Here is a 22,726-nt window from a genome sequence, read left to right as displayed (position 1 = left end):
TGTATGTATTTTTGCAACTTAAAGAAGCAAAGAGAAAGCACGTGTGTGAATTAAAGGATTTTTAAGACATAATCCTATTCTCCCAGGGTGTTTATATCTCTCTGTTGTTACTGCTTTGTACCTGTGAGTGCTTTTTAAAAAGAAATACTCCTGTTTACTGAGAGAGCTATTCCGTGCATGTCTTTTGCATTCCATTTTATAAAAAATCAAAGACTTCTTAACTCCAGTTTGATCTTGTGATGTAGGTATTTGCCATTCGGTTCTCACTCCTGATCTCCATGTGCACTCACAACAAATCACAGTCCATTTAAAATTCCAGTTTTGTAGCCAGAGGAGGTATATGAAATTCAATACATCTAAAAGGTTATTTTTGTTATACTGATACTAGTTGTCTTATTATCTTGTGTTCTTAAGTGACATGTATTTTAAGTATGTAGCTACTAGAATAGCACTAGAATTTATACCAATTCTGGTAATGATGACAGGTTGCAAAATCTGGCATCGTTTGTGGTAGGCTTTATCTTGGCTTAGTAGATCTGTGAGCATTTCCAGTAACCTTTCCCTTCTCTTGATTTAGTCCTTCATTTTCATCCCAGATGCTTTTGTTTGCATTAAAAAAAAAAAAAATCTGTTCCTTTCTTTTTATGGAAAAAAGCTTAAAATAAATCATATTTATGGAGGAATTCAGGGCTTTGGAGGGGGAGAAAATATTCATTTACAGATTCCATGCATGAACGTATTTTGGGTTTTAAAAGATTCTATACGTTTGTCTGCTCTCTCTTAGCTGTTTCGATATCCTGATTTTATTCTGTTTGTTGTATATATTTTCAGGGAAAAGGAAACATATAATGAGAATTTTGAAATAAAGCCAAGGGATAAAGCAGAGGGAGATTTGTGTAATAGTAATAGCAATAATAACGTCACATAATAAAATGGCATTTAGAAACCCAGGTCCTTTGACTTGCCATGAAACTAACACTTCAAGTCCTTGCTGTTCTGTGGAAATGGGATCTAGATTTCTAATTAGATGTGTTTTTAAAATATTACCATTTTCCGTCATAAGTGCGCTTTGTTGTCTTTGAGAAGCCTGGGTTGTCCTTGCTTGTGGCAATGTCTGTCTGTAGCAAAAGCACCTGGAGAATATTTTGACTGTACTCTAAAACTTGTCATGTTAGCCCGTGGTCATTGCCCTCCGAATTATACACTTATCACCTGCTGCTAGTAACCAGGAGCTAGTATTGCTAATGCATTCCTATGACAATACACTTGTTTTCTATAAGCTACAAGAGGAATTTTGTCTTCCGTCAGGAATGCGCTAGCTGGCTGTATTGCAACGTGTTTTTTCCAGAGGTTGCAAAGTTAGTATTGACATAAAGAGTATCACTTTTTCTTTTATTCCCCTTATCAAAATCAGTTCTGCATGTTACGAAATATTAAAACAAACAAACAAACCCACAATGGAACGAACACCCCTCCAAAATTACTCAAACCACCACCAACAAAAACAAACAAACCACTACACAGCTCTCTTATATCAAAATTAATTAAACAAATCTGAGAATCAACCAAGTTTCAGAGAGGAATTCTTATATTCATAAGACTTTTTTTTTTTTTTTTCCCCCAAGTTATTGAGGCAAATGAGGGTAATTCCAAGGTTCTAGAAAGAACCAAAAATCTTAATGGCTTAAGATGCAGCACAAGATGGAGCCGCCAAGCATTAGCGTGAGACTCGGGTGTGCTGTGGATTATCCCATAGCTACCTTTTGGCAAACACTATTTAACACTAGTATGGAAACCTAGTTTAGTCAGCTCTGAGTCATTTCTGTGTTTTAGGAAGTGGAAAATATCAGTTGAAAATGGGCTGAATTTCTCTGAATCTCAAGTGTTTTGAACCTATTATTTCACGGAATTGTTCACAGGCCTTAATGGAAGACTTTGTAGTCTGTTCCTGAATATAGAAATGTGTTTATCTTTCCCTCTCCACACAGAGGACCATGTTTGTCTTTGATCCAAGTGGCAGCTTCTGCCTCATGTTATTTTGGGCCTTTGAGTCTATTATCTGGTGAAAACAGGTTTTAAATTTAAGGTGTGTACTGAAGCTGCATATTCATTCTGGGGATCGCAGTGATGCCAACCATTTAGTCGTACTTAGAGAAGGTGATAAATGAGAGAGGTGATATCATCTATTGGCAAATGAATAAATATGGCACAGCAGCTCTAAGGGTAATTGGCCTAATGTTTTTTTTAAGCCTTTTAACATTGATGACTCAATGCTTGAAGCTCAAATTTTGTCACCTCCCTTATAGATATGCTATGAAGCCAAGGTTTAAATCAATTATAAAGCTTTAAAAAGGTCTAATATATGTGTATGCGGTTGAAAGCATGATAGAGCATGCATTCTTAAAACGCCCATGGAAAGAAAGGGAAGAGCAGCAATGTTTCTGTTTGGTTTAGACTGCTCTTCTTCATTCAACTTCACATCAGCTTCCATCAATCCTCCTTGTAAATTACTGTCTTGGTAAAGAAGTGTGTGTTGTATTTGTTATAAAATTATGCTTTTATCTTTAATTGTATTACAGAATTGCAGAATCACAGAGTGGTTGGGGTTGGAAGGGACCTCTGGGCATCACCTAGTCCAACCCACCTGCTAAAGCAGGTTCACCCAGAGCAGATCGCACAGGAATGTGTCCAGGTGGGATTTGAATGTCTCCAGAGAAGGAGACTCCACAACCTCCCTGGGCAGCCTGTTCCAGTGCTCTGGCACCCTCAGAGTAAAGAAGTTTCTCCTCCTGTTTAGATTAAACCTCCTGTGCTTCAGTCTGTGCCTGCTGCCTCTCATCCTGTCGTTGGACAACACTGAAAGGAGTCTGGTCTCATCCTCTTGACACCCACCCTTGAGATATTTATAAGCATAAATAAGATCCTCTCTCAGCTTCTCTTCTCCAGGCTCAACAGACCCAGCTCTCTCAGTCTCTCCTCATAAGAAAGATGCTCCAGACAAAATTCTGTTTATCCTCTTTATGTTTTATTGATGGATGTGTGCATGCCACACACAATGGGGTAGGGGAATGGTTACCTCCATTTTCGAGTGAGGAAAAGAGGAGGGTTGTGTCTGTGGCAGAGTGGGATGCTTAATGTGTGGCATCTGTCTTGTCCCTGTCACTGCTGTTACCACAATGCCTTCCTTTTCTAGCTAGTGTTCTGCCAGAAAAAATTATGTTGAAAGTTTATGTTGTGTTTTCTGGCAGATTTAGGACTTGCGTGCTTGCAGAAGCGCACTTCTTGCTGTGCTGTGTCATTACATGTGGCACCTGTGGTGGTGCTCCTTTCCCAGCCTCAGTCTTTATGAAACAAGAACTTGCTGCAAGGTTGTGCTCTGGGGCTTTTCATTGGCTGATGATGTGTGACCTGCTCTCAAATAGTTGGGTGCCACTGAAATTCTGAAAGTTTGGTGAAGTCCTGTGTTCGTACAAGGTCAAACTGTAGGGATTAAATGAAGTCCTTTTATGTAGGCATGAGAAGAAGACTGAACTTGAGATTTCTAATGATGCATCTAGCTGGCAACTGTCACTGGACAGGGAACATCCATTCTGATTTTATGCAGTCATAATTATAGTTTTTTTAATATCAAAGGTAGCTTTAATCTGTGTGAAACGGTTATCATATTGTCCTTGCAGAATACTTGGCTAAACTCAAAACAAAAATTAACTATAGTGTGAATCACTCAGAACTCTAGTTTAGTTTCCATGCTGGGCCTGTAAAGATCTTCATAAACATTTGATTAACCCCTAAACATCTAAGGATGCTAATTTTACAGATAATTGTACTGTGGCAGAATTAGATGAAACAACTTTTATGATGTTTCACAGTTAAGAGCAGCTCATGGCAGGCTAAATGAATAAAAGCATAGGAAGAAACACTGTCTAGCCAAAATTATTGTTCCTCCAAGCTCTGAGTAGTACATGCTGAAAGAATGATTATCCACCAAATAGGAAATCTTTTCTTCTATTCATTTGAAGCAAAATAATATGCTGACACTTCTCTTTATCCACTGATTTTATTTGAAAGCATTAATTAAAAAAAAAAAAACACAAACCAACTTCTTATGTGGATCTGGAGTCAGTTCCCCAGAATGAATGCTCAATATAAAAATCTAATAGGTAAAAAGAAAGACATTTATTACATAGCAGCTGGCATAAATCTTGCTTCTAATGAGGATAAAATCCATGTAAATGAATCATTAGAGTAAATTGTTGTAATTAGGATTTATTCATGACAAAGGTCTCATAATTATATAATCAACTTTTAGTGTATTAAGATTTATAGTCTGAACTCTTTATTCCATTTTATTCATTTAGAAGCAGAATTTGTTAGGGGAGGAGTGTTTTTGGGAAGCTGTCTTGCTACATCCTCTCAACTATAGATGGAATTTGATTCCTTTTCAAATATTATCTAATTCTGGTGTTGCAGAAGGCTCAGATTCTTCTCTAGCAAAAATAAAACTGTTAGCATTTTAAAAGGTCTTCCCAGATACTGAAGTAAAAGTTTCAAGGCCTTTTAAGTGCCAGGTGTTTAAGTAACTTCCAGCTTAACAGTGGTGTGTATTTGCGTGTGCACATCTTCTGAGTGTTGTGCAAATGGCAACAGACCAACGTGACAGCAAGCTGCGGCCAACTCATTATTGTCTGGGCTATAGAAACTGGTCTCTTATTTATTTCAGTCCTTGCCAGCTGGATAGAAGCCGGATTGACTATAATAGAGGAGATTTAAGGTCATCAGCAATCCAACTGCAAGCTGTGTGTGTCCACTTCTTTGGTGGTTGGCAGGTAACAGGGATGGAACTGCCCTCTGAGCCCTACCATCTCGAGTGCAGCTGAGCCCCCTCAACAGGGTGCTGTGGAAGGGTCTGAGAAATAGCGGTCAATGGCTCAATATCCAGATGGAGATTGGTGCACAAGTGGTGTCTCTCAGGGGTCCAAATTGGGACCAGTACTGTTTAATACATTCATCAGTGACGTAGATGGTGGAATCAAGTGCACGCTCAGCAAGTTTGTGGATGACACTAAGCTGAGTTGACATGCCTGAGGGAAGTGATGCCATCCAGAGGGACCTGGACAAGCTTGAGAAGTGGGCCCATGTAAAGCTCATCAAGTTCAACAAGGCCTGCACCTGGGCTGGGGCAACCCTCAGTATCGATACAGGCTGGGGGATGAAGGGATTGAGAGCAGCCCTGCTGAGAAGGACTTGGGGGTATTGGTGGATGAAAGACTGGACATGAGCCAGCAATGTACACTTGCAGCCCAGAAAACCAGTTGTATCTTGGGCTACATCAAAAGCAGCGTGGCCAGCAGGTCAAGGGAGGTGATTCTGCCCCTCTGCTCTGGTGAGACCCACCTGGAGTCCTGTGTCCAGCTCTGGAGCCCTCAGCACAGGAAAGACATGGACCTGTTGGAGAGGGGCCAGAGGAGGCCACCAAGATGATCAGAGGGCTGGAACAGCTCTGCTGTGAGGGCAGGCTGAGAGAGTTGGGGTTGTTCAGCCTGGAGAAGAGAAGGCTCCAGGGAGACCTTATTGTGGCCTTTCAGTACTTGAAGGGGGCTTGTAAGAAAGATGGGGACAAACTTTTTAGTAGGGCGTGTTGCAATTAGACAAGGGGTAATGGTTTTAAACAAGAATAACTTTGTCTGCTGGGCTGTTCGCCTGGCAGTTTCAAAACCATTACCCAAAGCAGTTTTGAGCGCAGTTTCCAAGTTTCTTCTTGGCAAAGCTGGAAGGCTTCCAGTGACATGCTGTAAAACATCAAAATAACTGAGGGTACACTTTACTTTTGGTAATCTAGGAGTTGAAGGCAAGTTTGAGCAGATATATTGGATCTGACAGTTTCTGGCTTGAAATTGGAATAGACTTTTCGCCCTCTGAAGTTTTAAGAAGTCTGAACTACAATTACAAATTTTCTTGTCTCCTTTCCAAGTTAATGCCATTTAATAGTTGATTTTAAAGGCTAATTCTTCTGTGTGCTGTTCCCCATCCTTCTTGCTTCTACTGAAATACAATAAAAGCAGCTGTGTTGCAGTGATTTGTCTCTTTTTGGCTTCAAGTCCTTTAGACGCTGCAGTCAGAACAGTTAGAACATCCTCAGGCTGGTTTTAATTACAGCAATGTCTGCAAGTATCCCTGAAGCTTGGAGGATGATTTTTCATCTCATCTGTTGCAGCTAGGGTTTTTAATTGATGGCCATCCAACATTACTATAAGGGTTTTCAAATTTGTTTTTTGTGGTTTTGATTTTTGTTTTGCCCTGCATTATGCTGCAGTGCTGCAGCACTTCTGTCCCCTGGTTTTCTGTTTAGACTGGCGTTGAATACATTGGATCAATTTGTCCTGCGTTCCCCAGCAAGGGCATAAGCTCACACAAAGTCCTGGTACTTTACCCGGTTCTACCGCTCTCCTGCGTGTATAAATGTTGTGTTATGACCACTCATAAATCATTCAGAAGAGCGTAGTAACTCCTGTGCTTTATTGTGTAAAATGTATCTGATGGTGTAAGCAGCTCATGTAGATATCTTCTCACATTTTTGCAGGTACTGCTAGAATCTTAAAGTTGTTTAATCCTCCTTTATACTGCTGGGTTTAGAAAACTTACTGATTTTTGCTTTATAAGGGAAAAATATTTCCCTCTGGTGGAAGAGCATTATTATATATATTTAGGTGTGGCTTGGCTAGGGTTATTTTGTGTACTCATGAAGCAAAACCAAAGTGGCATACTTCTCAACAACAGAACTTTTTCAGAGGTGGTTCTTACAGAATATAGATTCTTTTTTTTTTTTTTCTTTTTCCTTTGATTTTCCTGGAACTCCTGGTGAATTCAGGGCAATCCTCTTTCCACCTTTTGTCTCCTCTCCTCATTTAATTAAGTCTGAGAATTCAGGTACTCAAAACCCCTGAGATTTAACAGGTTTCTTTGGGACCATTAATGGCTCATGATGAATGCATGCCCTGTTTTCTACTCCTTACTAAATATAGAGGTGGGACTGTGTCACAGCGTCCTCGACTGTCACTGGCACCACATCAGCCTTCTTAACCAAATTGAGCTCTGTCTTTACAACTGTAGGAATTTTTGCCTTCAGTATTCCTACTTGAAGGGCCTGCTCCTAAACTTCACAGCTTAAATACTTAGGAATTGGCTTTGAATTTCCAGCCTACATGTGGTGGGTAGTTTAGAAGCATTAGTCGTTGTGTCAGTGGTATATCCTTAAACCTGAATAATTCTTCTTTTCTTTTCAGTGTTTAACTGTGGCTATACTGACCAATGATAATCCTGTCCTTTCTCAGGCTGGTTCGAGGAGTCTGAACACATTTGAATCCATTTGTATGTGGTAGTCTCTCAGATACAGCTGTTTGCCACACTGTGCCATTCAGCTCTGCCCAAAGGAGGGGTTCAGATGTCCAGCATCCCCTATCTGATCTCTCCAGTGATTGATTCCCTCTCTTTGCTGGAAAAACTGGGCAGTACTTAAGTGCACTGCAGAATTTTATTCGTGACTGCACATTATGTTCTGTGCTGCCTTAAGTAATTGAAATTACTTTATTACAGCTGTGCAAATAAAGCAATTGCAGCATGGCCTGGAATTAACTTGCACTGGGAACTATCTTGGCCTTTTCCTGTTCTCTCTCAACCTTCTAATTTATTTTTTTTTTTAAATAGAATCAACTATATGCATATTTTCAAATACCAGCCTACTTGATGTTGATTAACACATTCTGTACACAGTCCATCAGTGGAACTTCATTTTGTCTTCAATATTACTTTTGGATTTAGTTAGAGAGACCTAAGACTTTTATTTCAATAACGCCTTTGTGGGCTAAAAAATTTGAAAGTCTAATTTCCTGCATACCACAGTAATTAAAGATTGGAAGAAATAGATTTGGCTTGCAAATATTGCACACACAGTGAAGTAGGGAAATGTGCTGAGTTATACTTGTGGATTAAAAGATTGATTGGTTGCTTTATGAAGCCCTGAAGTTAGCCACCAGTGTCTAAGAAAAATCGTGTTCAAGGTTATGGTATGTGTCAGCTTTCTTGGCAATTGACTGGAAAATCTTCTGAAGATTAATCCAGGTATTGCTGTGAATAAATGTCACTTCTGTCTCCTGCAAGATGTCTCATGTCCTGTTCAACCTTGAAAAGAGAAGGCTTAGGGGAGACCTTATCACCATGTTCCAATATTTGCAGAATAGCTTCAGAGAAGATGGAGGTTCCCTTTTTACAAGGAGTCACACGGCAAAGACAAGGGGCAGTGGGTACAAGTTACTCCTGGGGAGAGTGATTGGATGTAAGCAGGAAATTTTTCCACTATGAGAACAATCAGCCATTGGAATAATCTTGGCAGGGAAGATGTGGATTCCCCAGCACTGGAAACGTTTTAATATTCAGCTGGACAGGGTGCTCGGTCAGCTTGTCTAGAGTATGCTTTTGCCAAGAAAGTTTTGTCCAGATGATTGTTGGGGTCCCTTCCAATTTGGTTTTCTGTGATTCTATGATGAAGGTTCTCTCTCCAGAACTATTTCATACGTGCAGTGTACCACTGGGAAGGAAACATGCCAACTTGAGTGGTGGCTGAAGGCTGGGAAGTGACGTGTGTACCAGGCTGGCAGCCAGTGTGTAGCTTTTAGGGAAATAAGCCACTGTGAAGAATACACGTTTTGGAGGATGGGTTGTCAGCTGCATGTGGGTACATACATGCACCCCCACCTGTCTCCTGGTCTTGTACATAACACTGCCATCCATCATCCCTTTCAGGCTTTTGCTGTTTCTTAGAATGTATTTCTTTTTTTTGGTGTTTCTTCACAGGTTTTTAAACAGCTAGGCTGTGGCTAACAGCTGCAGTTGTATCTCAGTAGGGCTTTGGGGAGGGGATGCGATTACTCCATCAAGGAGCCTGCAGTACGACTGGGGAGCACTGGAGAAATTCAGCTGCCTTGTCACTAAGCACAATAGTGACTTTTCTCTTTGTCTCTATAAATTTTGGTCTTTAACAGTGTGCAAGTGTTACAGCACAAAAGAGTTGCAGCACCTTTTGCTGTTTTATTACAGTTCAGTGCTTTGAAGAGTTTCACAAAATGTGATGTCACCTCTGCTGTGCCTCCTTTGCCTGGTGAGAGGACAAGTGCCATGCTATTGCTGATGCTAATGTAATTTGTCTCCTTGGATAAGACTTTGTTGCTCGTTTTTCCCCTTCTCCTCCTACTTTTTCTAGTTTAACTGGGATTCAGGGCTTTAAAGCTCCTAATTTCTTTGAGAAAGAGATGGGTTTTGTTCCTTCTCAGAGAGAGGGTGAATTACAGTTGCACCTGCACAGGTACATTCTTGTTCCTGTATAAGATTTAAGGAAGGTGTCAGTTGCTAGTTTCTGAAGGATTTGCTATACTCCCTGAGAGCATATATAAACCTGTTGGCAGCTAAGGGCCTCATGTCATTTAGTGGAGCATATATTGACGTCACATGCCTTTGAATTTACTCTTTGAGTGCTTCTCTAATGGATTGTAGCTCGCTGCGCTGGTCTTGTATTTCTCTGTGGCACAGGCATATCCAGGGTATACTCATGGCCCCTGATTTGTGTTTGTTCTGCAGGGGAGCAGATTGATTGCTAGAAGATGGTTTTGGTCAACAATGGCCAAAGGTGGGTTGTGAGTTCATGCTGAGTGACAGCTATGCTGTATATGTTAGAAACACTTACTCTTAGCTGTACAGGAGTATTTCTGCTATGGCTGGGCTTGACTGCACCATGTGTAGCAAAGATTTCAGGTGTTGTCTTAAGCACAATCGAATGTGACATGCTAATTCTACAACTCTTATTTCTCTTTTCTTTTATGCCTCTTAGGGTGTTTCAAAGATGACCGGATTGTATTCTGGACTTGGATGTTTTCAACGTACTTTATGGAGAAATGGGCCCCCCGGCAAGACGATATGCTCTTCTATGTCCGTCGAAAACTGTCCTATGTCAGTGGTGATAGTACAGAGGGGAAAAAAGTAAGTAATGATATATTTTAACCTAGGAAATTTAAGGTAATGTGGGATTCAGTGTTCTGGAATACCTGAAACATCTGAAGAACTACATACCAAGGATAAGGAATCCCAGCTCTGCCCACCACAAGAAGTTATGCAAAACTGGCCCATAGGAGGAAATACTGTGGTTAACACTGTGAACATCAGCAGCAGTATGAGCGAGCTTTACTAATGCATACTCGAGGAGATCAGAGAGTTCATGTGGTTTTTTTGGGAAGCTTTTATGTTGATCAGCCTGTGTTTAGGGGGAAAGGGAGGACATCCATGCTGATCTTTGTTTTGCTTTTCAACAATGATAATTTATATTAATAAATGGAAGGTTTATAGAAAGAGAGAAATAAAAGAAGAGGAAGATGGTCCCTCTGGTATTTCTAGAAGAACCCTTCCTGAGATACCAGAGTATCAGGAATGAACACCTATTGGGTACTTGGTAGCAGAGTACATACAGTCTCCTGGAACTGGAATACAGTAGTGACAAACAGTGGAGAAATGACTGTATTTTTATAATGTACATTTAAGACAATATGCCCTCCTGTTGAACACGTAATCAACTACCCTAGTGCTGCTGCACAGGTATTTTCTCATTAAAGTTCTGAGAAACTTCCCAGCATTTCATGGCAGTTTTTATCGTAGTTGGGTGAAACAGAAGCAAAAATATGATGGTTTTAGTGGGAATTAAGGAGTTGGCTGCAGATGATCAAAAGCAGGAAGATAAAGAAAAGACTGTGCTTAACTTATTGACATATGTAAATAACTTACATTGTTGTTGAATAACAGATGTATGCTAATGGTGTATGTGGGTGTTTTTAACCAGATATACCAGAGTTCTCTGAGTTTAAATGTGGTGATATAAAGAACCATAGTTGTCAATTCCCTTGAGGAAAGGATACCAAAAGATTTTCCCACATTTTTATTGAAGATACAGGAAATAGGCAGAACGATCTTTTCTCTTCTCCCCACCCCTCCAAGTTCCATCATGACAACCACTGAGGAAAAGATGGCAAAATATTATTCTTTCTCCGTCAGGTTAGTGGTTTAGTAATCTTCATCCAGCATGCCTGGAGCTTTAAGAGTTTTCGAGTAAGCTTTCATCCTGATTGTTGTTTAAATGACTACTCCTGTTTCACATCAAACAATATTGTGGCTTCGTTCAGCTTAATAAAAGCATAGGTTGTTTAAACTCTTGTCCTTCCCAGCAAGAAGGTGAACCTCAGAGGAAGCCTGGTCACTTAAATACATTCACAGACCCCGATCAATCTCTGTTTAACTTATTAATCAGTTTAAAGTGTTTGAACCTTTCATGGAGAGGAGACAGTGAAGTAAACACTTGTATTTGCTCTCAAAGCTTTATTTACGCCTCCTAAAAGCATCATAAATAATTTTTATTTTTGAGAGGATTTCATCAGTGGTAGTTATTACACAATCAGCATTAATGAATTGTTTGCTGTAACAACTAAGACGAGGAGTTTACCTTATAGCACACACAATATCTTATAACTCTCCCTTGACTGTTTGCATTTTGCTTAGCCTCTGAGAAATGAGCCTTTCCTGTGGCTTTGAAGTACTTCAGATGCTTTGTGAAACTTCGTAATTCGGTGGTTCTTTGGTATCTGTTCAGCTTTCCTCCTGTTTGAATTAAATGACTCCTCTTGCATCTTATTTTTGAGCCTGTCCTGTGCAACACCAAACAAATACCCCTACTCTTTGAATTATGACAAGTTTTTATTTTCCTGTATGGTTTTGGCCATTCTTTCTTGACAGATGGGTGTCAAAATACCAAAGTCATATCATTAAAAGTGGAGAAAACTAGAGACTGGTATTTATAGAAGGCAAATACAACTTCAGACATCCCTGCCACCCACCAAACTGTGTGCTCTCATTCACATCCCCAGAGGTGGACTCTGAAAAGGCAGATGAAAGGAGGAGGTTCGGAGTTGCCTGGGACCATGAAGGGCTAGAGCCAGAGCTGCACCGTTGGCTCCTGCCTTGTGCCCAGGCTGTGCTGAATGGCCTGGTGGTGATTTCTCCATGGGCCACACAGAATTTAACCATTAGGTAATCGTAGATGTGGGTCTGTAGGTTGGGTATACACTGAAGCAAGTTCATTGTAGTTCTTCCATAGATGCCATGTATTTGCTCTGCATTTGCCTGGCTGTAGCAGGTTGTGGCTGAAGAATGCTGGCAGAGACATGCGAGTTGAATCATTGTCCTATGATGTCTGAGAGCATTAGTTTATATACATGAAAATGAGATCTGCATGGCTTTGAGGACAGTAATCTTCTCTAGGACTGATGACAATGACAACAGAAATGAATTGAGTGGGGAGGGGCTGTTTGCCTAAATGCTGACAATGGTGGCTTGTCTTCTGAGATGACGAGCTCATGCGGCTTGTTCACATCATTTGCATGTCATGGTGTGATGATTCATGTCAATGAGAAACAAGTGTCAATTTGTCAAAGTTTTCAGGTTTTGATGGCTATCCTGTGTGATTAAAAATCATTCTTGCTTGTGGTTGTTTTGTTGGGTTTTTTAGTGTGCTTACTGGAGCTGAAGAGTGTCAGCAATAACATTTGATTTCAAGTTGAAGTGTAGTAGAGGATAAGGAGAAAAAAAATGGCAAATTAAGATTAGAGTTTCTGCTCAGTTTTAAGGTTGAATGAGAAGGGCTTTGGATGCAGCTTAGTTACAACAGCTTGAAGTAATAAATCTCACAATTTGGTGTATTTCAATAGGTGATGATGGTAAACTTCTCTATAATTTTAAATTTATTTTTAAAAGGCCTTTTAAATTATCTGCTTCATAGACCCCTGGTCTAAGCAACTTGCCATTTGCTTCTCTTTTCCGCTACACCAGTTTCTAAACTGTGCATGTACAGGTGAAACAAATTAAGCTCTTAATATGGCCTGTGCCAGGGCAGAACTGCTGTATTGAATTTTGGGCTGTAGCTGTTACACACACTCTTGGATCTCAGAGAAGTGCATTCAGCTCTGGGTTTCCTTGGCATGTCACAACAACAATCTTGCAGTTTTTCTTGAAAGTTTTTAAGATACTTCTCTTAGTGTCCTTAAGCAAAACCACAGATACTGTCTGTCAGGATCTGTACAGCAGGGTGCTGTGGAGCGGAGCTTTTCTCAAGGTGAAGGGATTTATTAGGCCTTTTTAAGGTGGAAACACTTTGACTTGTCGCTCTTTATGCACCGTTAAGTCAAGACTTGAAAAACTCCTTTGCTGCTGCCTTACACATCAGCTGATGTGACCTACTGGACAATTGTAAGCCCTAATCTTCACTTACTAAGGGTCCTGTATCATGCCATAACATAGAGCTTTAAAAGTTTAAAGTGGTTGGACTTGAGATTCTGATTATAAAATGTTATTAGATCAAGACTTCATATAATATTTCTGGCTCTTTCCAGTGCAAAAGGCATTTTATAAGGATTATGCTTTGTTACAGCTGCAAGCTGCTAATCTTTCTGTAGAGAGGAGCTTTGCTTTCTTATGGGACTGTGGAAGATGCCAGTATGGTGTTAACAGAGACAACTGCTGGCCAGGGAAACTGAAGTAAAACTTCAGTGACACACCAGCAGAGCAGGGTTGTATTAACCCCTGCAGCCTTGCATCATGTCTTGCCACCTGAAAAGGGTGCTCTGTTTATAAGGCTAAGCAATAAGAAAGATAAATTGAAGACGCTGTTCTGAGCTTGCCTAACTTTTGGAGTAGGTCCTGTTTTCTTCTGTGTCCTATAATTGTAGAGGAGCAGAGTTGCTGCCAAATGCATGGGGTAGGTATTCAGGCTGCTAAGGCTTCAAAAAGCTGAAGCTGCTGATGTTGTGGCTGCAGCTTCAGAAACAGAACTGTACAGGAGCCATGGTTTACACGTTTGTGTGCATCTGGACCTGTGACACAACAAATATTGGCTGTGGTGGGAGACCAGTTAGTTTCCAAAGCTAAACGACTTCAGGCACATGGCTCTTTCTGAAAGACACAGGATTTTCCAAGCTGAATCTCTGATTCACTGCCACCATCTGTCTGGCTGGAAGATTTGACAACCCGAACTTAGCATCTAGCAGAAATGCAAGTTTTTAAAATCTTACATTGATGTGTCTGTTGTATATTTTAGAGCAGTGCTGCTTTTTAAAAATTTTATTTTACTTTTTCAACACTGTAAGGAAACAGGATGTGTCCAGAAGAGCTGTTTGGTGTACTTCATAGCAGTTTCACATCACCATCTGAATCCACCAGAGAAACAAATGGCAAAAAAAACACCAACATTTTTTTTGCCAAATAAATTATCTCCTTGTACATGGATAGTATATGGGAACAAACAATGACTGCAACATGTGCAAATCAATACAGAGATGGTTCTGCCTCAACTCTTCTGTTGTGGAAGTGTTGCACTGAGTGGGAACCGTGGCTTCTGTGGAAGAGAACAGCATAAACACATTTCTCTCATTTTGAAACATGAAAGAGGAACACTGGCATTATTGGATTGTTATTATGATTTTCTGTAAGGAGCTCAGCATCTTAAATGCAAAGATTTGGCTTTCCTTTTACAATTATCCTTCTCAGAAATTCCTGTGTGCTCTCATGCTATTTTGCTGATCTTTGGTTCTCTAAATACATGGACGTAAAGGAGCTGCTGATAGCCTCTGCTCATGATGCATCGTTTGCAAAGACCATCTCCATTTCCTACATGTGCTGTGACAGACTGCTTGGCAAAAGCGAAGAGAAGAATACTGCCACAGGTTTGACAAGAACATCTTTCTCACACAACATTGATTCCGGCTGGAATATGCTCGTGACATACTTGGCAGGCTAATGAGCATTTGAGGTGGAGATCCTTTCATATTTTGTCCTATTTCCAGAGCAAATTTGTGTCTGAGGCAAAGCGAGCGTGCAGCTGAAACATCCTCACAATGTCACCATCGTAAACTCCTGACTCAGGAAGAGAGCGTGGGTTGTGGGGGCATTTTTAATGAGCGGCTTTTTCTTGCTTCCAGTCTTTGAAGAACTCTCCTTAAATAGTCAAATAGGGTGACAAGAAAGCCAGGATCAGAAGTTAATTTAATAAGAATTGCACTGAAATATGGCAGCTCTGAATCATGCAGCTGAGGAGGTGCTCTGTTCCCTGCAGCAGAGAGAAACTTCATTGGGAAGAAAAGCCCAGACTTGGTTCCCCTATCTGATAGAAGTGTAATGAATAATTCAGTATCACAAATGCAGCTTATCTGAGTCACTAGAGGGTTGAGGGACAGAAGAGCACTGCTATGCTGGGCTTTGCACCCTGGAAAAGGTTAAAGTGTCTGCTTGAAGCTCCCTGAAAGCCTCATCAGGCTACTAGTTCAGCAGAGCACTTTGTGTGTTTGATCTGTGGGTTGCAGTCAGTGTCAGCTTGCTTATTAGAGGTATGAAAATGTTTGTTTTCAGTGTTGAAATTAATATATAATTGAATTTATGCTATGGAACATCATAATCGAGTCTCTAATAAGAGTAGTAATTAAAACTTAAATACCTAGTCTATCCACCACCAGGTTTCCCCGACACACACGTTTTCTGGTCAGTAACACAGTTTGTACATTTCCATGTTCAACAGAGATGGTTTAAAATATGATGATTTTTTAACATTCTCTGGTTGCACTTCTCCCATGTCTTTGTCTGCTGCCTTTGTTACTGACAGAGTGTGCCTTCCCTGGTTTTGCTGACTGTATTTGGCAGGAGGTACAGTGTGTATTGCTGTAGGTACTTGTGCTTTTCTGCAGATTACTTCAGAAAGGCTGGGAAATAATATTACAGGAATAAGGTAACAGTGAGCAACCTGTTACATCTGAAAATATTGGTTACTCTGTGGCCTGAGGCCATGTTTGTTAATGCTTAAATAGTCACAACTGTATCTATCCTTTTCAAATTTTGAAATCTGATTTAGCAGATTTATGGAGCATTTTAATTGGGGGATGAAAATTGATGTGATTCACAGGGTACAAGTGTCAGGTTAGGCTAGGATAACTTTGTCATTATCTCAAATACAGTTATTTCTTGCTTTGTTGATACTTATAAGCATGTTTTAACTCCCAGCCTTGTCTTGCTTAGCCACAATTACAATGGCTTTCTTGGTGCCAGAGCTGTGCTGAGGGAAAACAGTTTCTACAGCTTGTGTGTCTTATAATTTTCACGTTGTTGCTCTCCCCTCATTCGTTTAAGCATCATCAAGCATTCACACTGTTCCAGTAATTTGAACAACTTGCTCTTTTCTTATTTTTAACATTTTGTACCTCCTGTGCTATTGCTAGAATTGAAAAGATAAAACTAGACTTTCTGGTCCCTTTTCATATAAGTAGTTTCAATTATGGTTGGTTGAAGCCAATTTTTAACTCTTTGGGTCCCATTTAGCTTTTCTCAGTCTTATAATGGACTCATTGTTATCACTTCAGATTCCGCTGCTTCATGTACAATATGCAGATATTGGAAACAGTTACATGTGTAGGCTTGTCAAATCTTTGTTTTCTATGACTGTGACTTGCCAATCCAGAAGGAATGTCTTGTGCTCATGGAAAAGAGGAAAGCAGAATACATTTGGTAGGAATTCTGTGTGATTAAGAATTACCTTTGCAAGAGCTATGATTAATTTTAAAGTGATTTCTTTATTACTGAGATGTAAACTTCCATAATAATAAAGAAATAATTCAGTGAGAAAACACAATCTCAGGGTTGTGCAGGATCTAAAAGAAATAGCTTTTGGTGTGTGCCCTCAAATGAGGAGGGCAAAGAGTATTTTTTACTACAGATTGGTGCAGTACAAAGATTACAGGAGGGTGTCTTTTGTCTTTGAAGAGGGTGGAGGCTGCTGTTTGTAGCTGCCAACTGATGCTGTAAATTCCCCTGTGCACCTTTTACTCTTGTCTCATTAGAGACAAATGGGGTCTGACTTTTAAAGCTTTACCGTTCAGTTCAGACCTAGTCAGAGACCATAGTTTGTTCTTCCCCCAAAAGTGCAGTTGGATGGAAGGTGAGGATGCCAAGGGATTGAAGTTGGGGGATGTTTGCAGTGGTGCCTCCTCTTTCCTGAAAGCATTTGGGATGATGAGCAGCACCGTTAACCTTGAATTTCAAGGGCTGGTCTTCACAAATCAGAGCACTTCTCACTCTAAGGTAAGCTAAAATTTTGACTTTAGAGCAGTCTTATGTCATTAGGCTATCATCTGCAACCAGATCAGTAACAGGAGAAAGATTAGGTTGTGAGGAATTACAGCAGCACTGACACTCATGTGAGTAGTGGGAACTGCATATCAAGAGAAAAAGAAATGAGAGGGAATAAAGGCTGCATATGAGTTGACACTGCTGTCTTCTAGCTTCAGCAATGACTGTGCTTGTTCAGTGAACAGGTGATGAGTTAACTGGTCTGTGGGTACAGTTACCTCTGTTATCCCCCGCTTGAGCCTCTCAGTGTTACTGTGCATTAGTCTGTGGAAGATAGAAGAGGGTCCTATAATGAAGTGGTGCAAGATTAGAATTTTAGCACATCTTGCTCAGAGCTTTGTTCAAGGAATAAAGCCCTGCTTTGCTCTCCTTCATAGGTATATGAGACTTTCTCCATAAAAGCTCTTGGTTAGCCCAAGAAAAAGTTCCCAAGCCATTTAGTTCATAATCATCTTATTCCCTTAAGGATTTAAGTCCTGTTTGATTGTTAGAAAGGAGAGCATTCAGCCTAGTCATTTTACTCTCTTTAAAATCCCAAATTAACTATGAAAAGAAAGTGTACTTCTAGCTCTTTACCTGATGAAAGCTAAACTTAAGTCATCAGCCTGGAGAAGAGGAGGTTCCAAGGAGACTTCATAGCAGCCTTCCAGCACCTAAAGGAAGCCTACAAAAAAAGTGGGAGAAGGACTTTTTACAAGGGCATGTAGCGATAGGACAAAGGGTAATGGCTTTAAACTGAAAGAGGGTAGCTTTAGATTAGAGATAAAAAGAAATTCTTCACCATAATGGTGGGGGAACACTGGAACAGACTGCCCAGAGAGGTGGTTGATGCCCTTGGTTGATTCCTTGGAATGTTCAAGGCCAGGCTGGATGGGGCTCTGAGCAACCTGGTCTAGAGAAGGTGTCCCTGCCCATGGCAGGGCATAGAACTAGATGATCTTCAAGGTCCCTTCCAATCCAAACCATTCTGTGATTGGGAACCTTATCAAATATGGTGAAATCACTGCCTGTTTTAACCTCTATAACCAGTATAAATCCTTGAGAATAAAAAAAATAATCATATCATGAAAATCATGCTAATAATTTTTCCGTATAATGGCTGTCTTTCCAAAACATATTTGTCCACTTTTGTAATTGCAAGTGGAGTCTTTAAGTGACAACAAAATATAAATTATATTTTTATAATGCAGTGTTTTACTGTCCTTTGTATTTTTGTATCAAATAGAAGTGTTTTATACAATCACATTTTCTTTTTAGCTTCCCCAGCACTCGTTGCCTCATTTAAAACCATTACTGTTGCTTTGTATATTTCTTACATGAAGACTAATAAACCTTACAAGGCCTGTGGCTTTTAGTGATAGGACTGCAAATAGGTCTATAAATCCAGCAAATTACTTTGGTCCAAAAGAAAAGATTCTGTGTGGTGAATCTTCGTATTAATAAATGTCATATGTAATTATTCCTCTTTGGAATCTTATCATAGTTACAGTGGTTTGCCTGGTTTTTAAACATTTCGATCTAGACTGTTGTAGATACACCAATGTCAAATTTACCTTGAGGTGTGTAAGTTAAAAATAGTTGGAAAATCTCGAGATGAAATCCCAGCTCCTCTGAAGTTACTGAGAATTTTGGCATTCATTTCAGTGGGAAGAATTTAATTCCCGTTAAATGTAGAGGTCTGATTAACTGGTTGTCATGATGATACAATCTGTGAGATGTCTGTCAAGTTTAGTCTGAAGTTGACCAATGCATTTGATAGATGGGGAGGAGTGGGAAGGAACTCAGTTGTGTAAGTCCCATTTTCTTAAACCAGATGTTGCATTTTTCCCTCCCATTATATGCACCATTATATCAGTTACCCAACAGCTTTATATGCACATTGCAGGTTTGCTCTGACATCTATCTGGTCATCCCACATTCACGTGAGGTCATTGCTGCTTATGTGGAGCCCTAAATACAGGCAAGAGATGTGACGAAGAGGACAGGAGGGGAGGAGACATTTTGCAACAAGTTTAACTGCTTATTTAAACTAACAGGGCTTCTTCAGGGTAGGAACTATTGTAGCTATTCTTGCAAACTAGTCTGGATGATTTTGACTTGAATGAGCTTCACATTTAGAGATAAGTGTGACAAAACAGAGTGACTTGTTTGTTTACTTCTAAATTTAAAAAGCATGTTTGCTGGTAGCCACCTGTGAACCCCCTGTTTCTGATTACTGTGGGCTGAATTAGGAGTGGTGTCTATTGCAGCAACACCTTTTGTGTGTCATCAGCCATCCTCCAACTTGGGTGAGGAAAGAAGATAATCCATTAATGTTCTCCAAGGCTCTCATTCTACCAGCGAACACCTTCCCCTGTCCTTGCCCACAAATACATTTAACATTTGCAGTAATTCTTCCAAGTTGAATGTTGAAGCTAAATATCAGCATGGTATTGGCAGCAGTAGGGCATAAATACTGCCTTTTGGGATGATAAGGCTGCAAGAGTTCTTGCCTGCAGATCATGAATGAGTAGCAGAAATTACCATCACCCAACATTTCTCATGCCAACAAATGTAAGAGGGTGTCCAAAGCTGTGAATAGACTCTCCTGGGTAATTGCATCATGAAAAGACGAGCAACTGCTGTTGGGCATGCAAACTGTCCCATTCAGACCTTTGAAGGAACCTCTGCAAGACACTGAAGTGTGAGGTATCTTCTGCCTGTTCTGATTTATTCAGAGACTTAAATTACAGTCAGCTTTCTAGATAATTTACTGCTCTTTCTGTTGGTTTGGCTTTTGATTATACGAAGTGGTTGTCGGGAGAGAATTCTAAGTAATTAATATTGAAGTGAATTTTTAGGAAGTGGGTGGTTTTGCCTGTAGCTGAACTTTTGTCTCTTGCACGAAACAGTTTATATTCCCATTATTGCAGTGGACATTGTTTCAGCTTTATAGCTAAGGTGGGTGTTGAGTTGCCATAGCTACTGGATATTATGCTGCCTTTATGTGGGCTCCAGAGTGTGTTCCAAGAGGATCTGGTGCAACTTCTAAATAATGAATAGTATCTGGGCAAAGGGAACTGGAATTTTGTTTTGGAGGGCTTTCTTATTGTCCTCTACAGTTACTGCCAGTAAAAATTACAGTAGCCATAATCCTAAGAAGAAGGTTCAGTATGACATCTGAAAGAGTCTTTTTCTTTTTTCATTTTAGTACATTGTTGCATTGTTAAATACAGTTGTCCTCTTTTAAGTGTTATCTTGGATATAAATATTCTAGGCAAGGCTTATAACGTAATCTGTTGTCAATGTCATTGTCCCTTCTGCAGCTTCTCTGTGTGACAGGACTGGGGATGTTCCCTTCCCACAGGGCTTCTCTGCACGCTCCAGAAAATACCAGACTACTTTGATTTTCTTCCCATTTAATAGAGACAGGTCTGTCGGTGCGGAGCGGATGAGTGAGCAGATGGATTTTCATGGGTGACTTGGTCGGATCAGTTCATGTTGTCTTATCGGGTGTATATTCTATAATGATGCTTGGAAGCCTGTTACAAAACACAAAACCACTGCTTTGTGTGCGGGTCTGTGTTATTGCAATTCCCAGCTTGTTAAATACCTGTGAAGCCAAAGTCTTTGGAGAAGAGAGTAGTGACCTCCACGCCATTTGTGGTGATTTCTCATTCTGAGAAAACGCTGTATTTCTGTGCCAAATAGTCCTGGCAGCTCCTGAGGTACTGTCTTTTCCTTCTGAATTGCATCATGATGTTGATATGTTCGAGTACATACGCAATGAAGCAGAGTGAGCTGTGTCTTAGCGGTCCAGAGGTGGGAAATTTCTGCCCAAAGAAGCAGATGGTGTCATAACGGTACCTCTGCTCTGTAGGGAAAGTTTGGACACGTTTTGGCAAATTTTTGGCAGGGCATTCTCTGTGCAGCCAGCCTTGTTCTGATCAGCTGTAGGAAGCACCAGGGACACTGCAAAGATTTCAGCATTTGTCACACAGATCTGTATTGCTGCTGGGTTACAGGCAGCAGTCTTATTTTTCACGTTTCCATTTTTTCAGTGAATTACCTCCACCCCCTCCCCAAGAGCAAGGTGAACAGGACTTGCTGCACACACATCCTCCTCTGGGTAGCTTTGGCTCAGACCGAATCTGCCTTCTAAAATGTGCTGCTCTCAGACCTGACACCTGCTGGTAAAAATACCATAAAATGTCCTGGCCAGGACAGAGTGCTCTGCATTAAATCATGATCATGTAGCTTATTGACTTTTTTATTATTCTTTTTTTAGATGCAGAAATCAATAGAACCCTTTCTTTTTCTCACCACTAGTGTATTAAATTAGCTTGAAACATTTGTGAAGCTGATACAAAACTTAGGGTTGCTACATCTTTAGATTAAAAATATTCTGAAAGTTATAAGGGAGAGGTGAATGTATTGTTTTCTTTTAGATAACTTTGTTAGGAGTGAGCCTATGCTGGAGATAGTAGGAGTATTTCCTTGATGAACTTGTATTGTGGAAATGGTCTTGAATTTTGTTCACAGTATCTTCTTCTTCTCCCTTTTTATGTTCAGCTGCCTCCCCTTTGCTGTTTTTTACTGAATGTGGTCTGAAAAAAATCTGAAAAGTGGTGCTACCACTAGATAGACCTGTAATCCCATTAGACTTCTCTTTAACAGAAAGCCAGAATCTGTTTGGTTTGGGTTTTTGTGGTTTTTTTTTGGATGGCTTCTGAATGCCAACAGAATAGCACTTCTTACAAACCCTATTCTTATTGCCCCATCCTTTCTGTGCCGCCCAGCTGACAGCCTGTATTGATTTTGATTGTAGATTTCCTTGAAGGGGTTTTTCAAAGGTTTATGCGCTAAGCAGTGCAAACAAGATGGTTTTCGATTCACACGGGTTTCAGCAAATGGCTCTAATGCCTTGGGAACTCTATAGAATTAATGCTCTCCCGAGTGAGAGTTGTTCTTGTGGGGGGGAGGATCTAAATATCCCAGTGATCATATTCTTAATACCAATTTAAAAGATTGATTGTATTCTGGAAGTTTTGGGGAACAAATAGGCATTGTGGGAAAAGTATCCAGTTTATCACAACAATTTTAAACCTAGACTGAGGTCTTAGATGGGTTTTTCTGTGTTTTATGATAAAAATGTTCCAGCTGCCTGTAAGTTTATAACTTAACACATGCATTATATTGGCTTCTAGTACAAGACCTTGGATGGCTTGAGTTCTTTTGTAAAGATAATCAGTCCATAATATATAAATCTATAAAAGGTGTGTTTCTGTGTGTAAAATACATCAGTGTTAATAGGCACCTTGCACGTAGCATGTTCTTTTCATGCAGATGATAACCCCTGACGAGAGTCTTGCTAATAATGTGTGTTGTGGGTGGGAGTAGCTGCAACTGGAAGTGTCTGTGAGGGTCTCCAGGACCTCTGCTCTCACTCCAGAGTAGGCACAAGTACTGTGGCACAAAAGCCCATGAAGTC

At 40.2% G+C, this 22,726-nt stretch overlaps 1 protein-coding gene across 2 annotated transcripts in view; it reads left to right on the top strand.

Moving 5' to 3' along the window:
• Positions 1–22,726, top strand: part of KIAA0930 (KIAA0930 ortholog) — a 96,806-nt gene that overhangs the window by 49,270 nt on the left and 24,810 nt on the right. For both annotated transcript variants that reach the window (XM_065844209.2, XM_065844199.2), the window contains exon 2: positions 9,881–10,029. In XM_065844209.2, the coding sequence (XP_065700281.1) occupies positions 9,881–10,029 (149 nt within the window). The remainder of the gene's footprint in view (positions 1–9,880; positions 10,030–22,726) is intronic.

The sequence above is a fragment of the Patagioenas fasciata genome, chromosome 1 (assembly GCF_037038585.1).
Source record: "Patagioenas fasciata isolate bPatFas1 chromosome 1, bPatFas1.hap1, whole genome shotgun sequence".
NCBI lineage: Eukaryota > Metazoa > Chordata > Aves > Columbiformes > Columbidae > Patagioenas > Patagioenas fasciata.
Note: the sequence above shows the minus strand (reverse complement) of the source record. Positions and strands in the feature narration are given on the sequence as shown.